The 6,459-nt window shown below is 46.7% G+C and overlaps 1 protein-coding gene across 1 annotated transcript; it reads right to left on the bottom strand.

Annotated features, from left to right (window-relative positions):
• Nucleotides 1-2,275: 2,275 nt before the first annotated feature.
• On the bottom strand, nucleotides 2,276-5,907 carry POU4F2 (POU class 4 homeobox 2). The gene is made up of 2 exons (XM_047799261.1): nucleotides 5,380-5,907; nucleotides 2,276-4,945 (listed from the first exon to the last, which is right to left on the bottom strand). The coding sequence occupies exons 1-2, from the start codon at nucleotides 5,662-5,664 to the stop codon at nucleotides 4,004-4,006; spliced, it is 1,227 nt and encodes a 408-aa protein (XP_047655217.1). The 5' UTR covers nucleotides 5,665-5,907; the 3' UTR covers nucleotides 2,276-4,003.
• Nucleotides 5,908-6,459: the final 552 nt, after the last annotated feature.

Consider the following 6,459-nt stretch of genomic DNA (forward strand, 5'->3'; position numbering starts at 1 on the left):
CCTTTAATTTCTTCTTTAAGACCAGTCCTCTTCTCTCCAAATCTCTTTGATTTGTTTTGGCATGTCTCTGCAACTATCATTAATAAAAACTTTAAGAATATATATATTTTTAAAATTCTGCTTTCCCCATGAAACAAACACACTCAAGCAGGATTAAATAATGGATATATTTTCTCTCTTGTAGGAAGAAAGTTTTTTACCCTTGTAATTACATAAAGAAGATGAACTTAAAATGTGGTACAGTTTTCAAAGTCCAGGAACACAGGACAAAGAACACTTGATGAATGAGGGGGAAATACAAGCCTTCATTCTCAACTGTTGGAGTAAATGGATACTTGCTTTTCACTTTCCTTACAAAAATCTGGGACAAACATTCATACCTGCAAGCTATCATATATTTCAAAATGCACTAAAAAAGAACACATTTTATTTCTATCCATTTTATTTCTTGATTTCTAATACTTTTACATGATTTCTCTCTTTATTTAAAGATGTTATGCTTGCAGAAAGAAAACACAAGTCTACCTATCTGTCTTCCCCCTAAGTGACTCCCCTTTCTCCTAACACATATTTCCTTAGACTCTTAGATAAGAGCCACATATGGGAAGGAAGAGGTGTTATTTATTGCAGATAATGTTTATCCTAGATCATAAATTGTGATATGCTATATATGTAAGCATATTTACATGTAAAATTCACGTTAAATTCATTTTCTCCACTCTGGAAAAAGTAGGCAAGCAGAAAGTTCCCTAACTGGCTAGAACTGCAGGGTCAAACACGTTAGAGAAAGACTGAGTCCTGTGGTTACTATCCATGGTGCTGAAATGGGTGTCCACTACTGTGAGATAGGAGGCTGGCTGTTTGAAAAGACTCTCAGGAAAACTAAATCTAATCATAGGGGATGAAGTGTAGGAAGGGACATTTAGCCTTCAAAACGCAGAAACAAAATTAAACCACCAATTTGTATATCACTATATACAAAAGTACCATTCTGTCTTTTAAGTCCCCAAGACTATCTATATTTCCTCCAATATCTATGTAATATATCTCATCATTTCTAAATGGAGGATTTTGTTCTCTTAGGTGCCTTTTTTATTTTGGTTATAGATGAATAAGTCCTTCCACTCATTATCCATCCAACTTTACAACTCTCTTTGTTACCTCTGAAAATGGGAATCAATTTTCCAACCACATTTAATAGAAACTTGAGCCACTATAACATTTTCCATTGACTTGTAGGACATTTTCTTCAAAATAAAAAATATTCCAAGACAGTTCCATATTACAGTGGTAAAAGCTCAGGTTAGCAGAATTATCTGTGGGGGATGGCCTGATTCCTCCCTCTTGTTGGACCTATGATTAATATGAGGTTCTCATCATTAATAATGCAAATATCTAAACCAGGGCTTTCCTGAAAAAACTTTGAAAACTTAATATGTTGTCCAACTGTTGTAGGAAGTCTGAACATTATTAAAATTGGTAAGGAGGTTTCTTTAAACCAGGATCAGAAAAAGAAAGACAGTATATCTAATGGGCAGAATTTCTTTGTGCCAAACTATGAGGAGACAGAACTCCACCAACTCTGGGTCTGGGTGAGTCATAGAAAGGGGGCAAAATTTTGCTCCCTCTAACCACCCAGGATTTCTTTCCTCAGCCCCACTCTGCCTCTTGCAGAATCTGAGTTTCCTTAAAGGTTATGGAAATGGACAGAGACAGCCAAACAGACAGAGACACAGAGAGAAAGACAGAGAGGTTCTTTACTTGATGATCCAGTAACATGGGGGTTTTCTGCTCTGACTTTGGGGCACTGCTTCCCAGGAGTGGCAACCAAACTGAGAATTATGGGGGGGGCTGGCCCATAGGCCTCAACTTCCCCCACCAGGCTTTGCTTCTTGCCACACCCAGTCTCCCAGTGCTGCTGAAAACTGAACTCAGTTCCTTTCTTCCTTTTGCCCATGCAATACCTTTGCTCACAAAGATTCTCTTTGCAGGATTTTTCAGATCTGGAGAAAGGACTCCAAATGAGGTATTTGGAGACAAAATTGTGAACTTCATCTGGACAGAAAAACAAAGCACCCTGTGAGATAAGCTCTGGATAATAAAAGGCTATTATATGCCCTGTTCTTTTCTACTTTCCTAAGGAAAGACTCTCAATTAAATCCAAGTCAGACTTTGGCAACAACCACTCCATAATAAACCAACAAAACATGTTTCTGCTTTTAAAAAAATCCCCCATCAAATAATTCCCATGCAAAGGATTAAAAACAACATCACATTTTAAAAGCCATTTAATTTTAACAGCATATTTTAATGAAAAAGCAGCATACTTTGCCAATAAAACATTAAAATCATCTCTTCAAGGAAAGACAATCAAACAACACCAAAAATAACTTAATACATTACCATAGTAAATAAACCATCTATTAACAAAAACAAGAAGCCAGGTCATATACAGAACTCAAGACTTCAGAGAGCCTTAAATGGAACAGCAATACAGCAAAATTTGTAAGAATATATCTATATGTGCATCATTTCTGAATGAAATATTTACAATAGATAAGGTACCAGTCATGACGTACCTTTTTTTTGTTGTTCCCAAGGAATTCTACCAAACAATGTGAATTTACAAGCAGTGCACTGTCTTTCTTATAGTTCAAATTAGTTTTTCTACAAACAAACTTCCCAAAGGAAAAACCGAAGGTTTCTCTTAAATGTTAAAATGTAGTCAACAAAGCAATTGCAAACTAGAAGACTGAAATACCTTGGTGATATCTTAGAGTCTGGAAGGGCAAACACCAAGTGACAAATGCACCTAAAGCTAGAAAATGATGCATCATAGTCATGCTTCCAACTGCTTGACTTCTTCTCTTCCATTAGAGGTGTGTGTGTGTGTGTGTGTAAGGGTGAGTGAGAGAGCACGCAAGTGTAGCAGGGATAATGTGGGAATCCCCATTAAATATGTAACGAAGTAAACAATACTTTGGACAGTGAATCAGGTCTACACAATTAAGACATCCATTACTGAGTGTCAACTCACAAATCAGAACACTACCAGTAAAAACAAAGAAAAAACCATGGTCATTCAAAATGAGAATATACAAATGGGCCAAAAGGAACACGGTATAAGAGGTAAGCTGTAAAAATTCAGTAAACTCATCAAACATAAAAAAAAAATTAACTTCACTAGCCATACGTTTCCCCCGTTTTTTAAGACTAAAGAACTTTAATTAATTAGAATGTGCACAAATTAAGTTGCTAGAGAGATAAATTAATAATTTACAGAGGGTTGTTCAGCAATAATCTAATAATAGCTTTCAAGATCAGTGAACACAGCAGGCGCAACTCCTTTCTTAAGCATTAACACTTCAGAGAAGGAAGAAAGGGGTAAGAACCACAATAAAAATATATATATAATATACAGTGTAAATGCAGAAAATCTGCCATCTTTTTTTAAAATTCAAAATACTTTAGAGCTGTCTCTATCACATTAAGCATCAACTCTAGTTTACAGTTTCAGTCCTGAATCATTTTCTATTTCTGAAAAATAGCTGCAAAGTGTACTTTTTAAACTCGAACAAGAGTGATGATGTCTTTAGGAATAAAAACAAATCTTACTTGATCGTTCTGGGGGCCTTTAAAAAGCTGTCTCGTCTGCCTTCCAGCTAACAGCCAGCTGTAGACTTCCTCTGAAGGGGCCGAGGTGCCTTTTCCGGGTGGGGTGAGGTTGAAAGGGACAACTTTGCTACACCACTTGATAAATCCCTTCTTTTGTTTTTCTTTTTCTTTTCTTTTTCTTTTTTTCTTTTTTTGAGAAATCATTTCACATTCTCACCGGGCTTGGGCTCATTTGCTCGCTCGTTAGCTCGCTCTCCAATCCTCGCTTTCACTGGATTCACATTTACTGGAATTGTTTCTGGTCGCCAAAAGTGTAAAGAGGCAGGAGAGAGAGGGAGGGAAAAGAGGCGATAAGGAGGGGCCTGTCCCTGGAGAGGCCTTGGGTCTCCTAAATGCCCGCGGAATATTTCATTCTTTTCTGTTTCTGCCTCTGGTTGCAGAACCAGACTCGCACCACATTTTTCTTAAGGTCCAGCTTTTCCGCGATGGCGGCGATCTTCTCGGAGGAGGGCCGCGGCTGGATGGCGAAGTAGGCTTCGAGCGAGCGTTTCTCCGGCGCCGCGATGGACGTGCGCTTGCGCTTCTTCTCCGCGCCATTGAAGAGCTCCGGCTTGGTGAGCTTCTCGCGATGGGACTTCTCCGCCTCCTCTAGCCACGCTTGCAGGATGGGTTTGAGCGCGATCATATTGTTATGAGACAACGTGAGGGACTCGAACCTGCAGATGGTGCTCTGGCTGAGCGAGCCCACGCCGGGGATCTTGAGGTTGGCCAGCGCGGAGCCCACATCCGCCTGGGTCACCCCCAGCTTGATGCGTCGCTGCTTGAAGCGCTCGGCGAAGGCCTCCAGGTCCCGGGGATCGGCGTCCACGTCGCTCATGCAGCCCATGTGTGAGGGCAGCCCGTGCGCGTGGGCCATGCTGAGAGCAGCTTGGTGCATGGGGTTCATGGTAGCCATGTGTGGCGCGTGAGCTGGAGTGGACACGACCGCGCCGTCGGGGCCCGCCATAGCGCCTAGAGCCAGCCCAGGACTCAGGTGCTCCAGCAGCTCGCCCTCAAGCGCCTGATGCGGCTGATGGTGGTGGTGGTGATGGTGGTGGTGGTGGTGGTGCGTGCCGGCCAGCGCGGACGGGTGCGAGATGGGCACCGACGAAGAGGAAGCAGACGACGTGCAAGGGATGGTATTCATGGTGTGGTAGGTGGCGTCCGGCTTGAAGGGGCTGTGGTGGGGCGGGTGATGGTGGTGGCTCTTGCTCTGGGAGACGATATCCACCGCCGCCAGAGCCTCGGCGCGGGCCAGCAGACTCTCATCCAGCCCGCCGAATATATTGCTCTGCAATTGCAAGTAAAAGGCACACATTACTCTCAGCAGGGAATTGTACGCACTCTCTCCGGAAGCTCCGGCCCAGCGCTCGACGCCGCCGCCGCGCTTACAACATTCCCAGAAGGTTAAAATAAAAATAATAATAATCCTGAAACTAGCGGATGAGGAGGAAAGGATGGAAGCCACGGGGAGAAGCCAAGAGTGCACGAGGAGGAAGAAAGTGAGCCTGCAAACATAACACAACACAACACGCGCACAGGCAACATTCCAGGTCATAAAAATTAATATGAAAGGAAAGACCCGCTGAATACATAAGAGAGAGAGGGGGGAAAATTGGTTGGAGGTGTGGGGTGATTTGCTGTGCAGACATGAAAAAAACATCAAGCAGATAAAGGGGGCTGTCAAAATGTGCCTTTAAGCGGTGATTATGCAGAAATACGCACCGGTGGGGTTGGAAGACACGCTCTCCGCATCGCCTCGGAGCCCCCGCCGCTGCCGCCGCTGCTGCCACTGCTACTGGAGCTGCTGCTCCGGCCTCCACCGCCCCCGCCACTACCGCCACCGCCGCCAGCACTGCTCGAGCTGTTGGGAGAGCTGGCGGAGGGCGCCGCGGGGGCAGAGGATCCGGGCGAGGCGCTGTGCAATGCCGAGTACTTGGGCTCCACGTGCAGGCTGCCGCCGTGCGGCATGCTGAACGCCTGCTTGCTGTTCAGGGACATCATCATCATCTTCCCCGCCCGCCCGGGCGCTGGTCGGTAGCGCACGCACTGGCCCTGGCTGCTGGGACCCTCCCGAGAAGTGCAGGGAGAGAGCGGAGCGGGGAAGGGCGAGGCAAAGTTGAGCTCACTCGCCGCCGCTTGGAGCTCTGCGCGCCTTGCCTTGGCTACGCGCTCCTCCTCTGGCTACGAGGTCAGTCTGAGCGGATGCTGGGCTCAGCTTGGCGCTGGCTGCAGACCTGGACGCCCGAAACTGCCCCCGCGCTTCTCCGCGGCGGAGTTATACTCCTCTCTCCCCGCGCCTGCCCCCGCACTCCCGCCCTCCCTCCCTTCCTCCCTCCCGCGCGCCTCCGCCCTCCCCTGCCTGAAAGCGCCGGTTCCTCCCGCTCGAATTGTAGCGTCGCCCCTACTCTCTCTTTGCTTCTTCCAGGCTTTGGTCCTTTCAGCTCTCTTGACACTCGCCTCCCGCTCCCCCGCCGCGCCCTCCGCCTCCCCTTCCGGCCCCCGCCCGCGTTCTGATGCCGCCGCCCTCCCCGGCGCCCCGCAGATCCCACTTACAGTGGTGCCCCTGCTCAACCCCACCCCGCTGGCCGGGTCTGCGTTCCTGCGCGGGGCAGTTCCTATCTAAGAGCTGGCCTCCAGCCCCTCCGGCTTCTTCTGCCCAGTCTCCCACTCGCCGGAAAAAGAAACTCCGAAATAAAGTTGCGGGCCAGGGCAGCCTCGGGTGGGTTTTTCCCTGGAGTACAAGCTACGCCTCTTACCTGGCTGCCTCCCCCCGCCCCCTGCTTACCGCTAAGTTCCAGGCCT

Source organism: Phacochoerus africanus, chromosome 10 (assembly GCF_016906955.1).
Source record: "Phacochoerus africanus isolate WHEZ1 chromosome 10, ROS_Pafr_v1, whole genome shotgun sequence".
NCBI classification, from domain to species: Eukaryota; Metazoa; Chordata; class Mammalia; order Artiodactyla; family Suidae; genus Phacochoerus; species Phacochoerus africanus.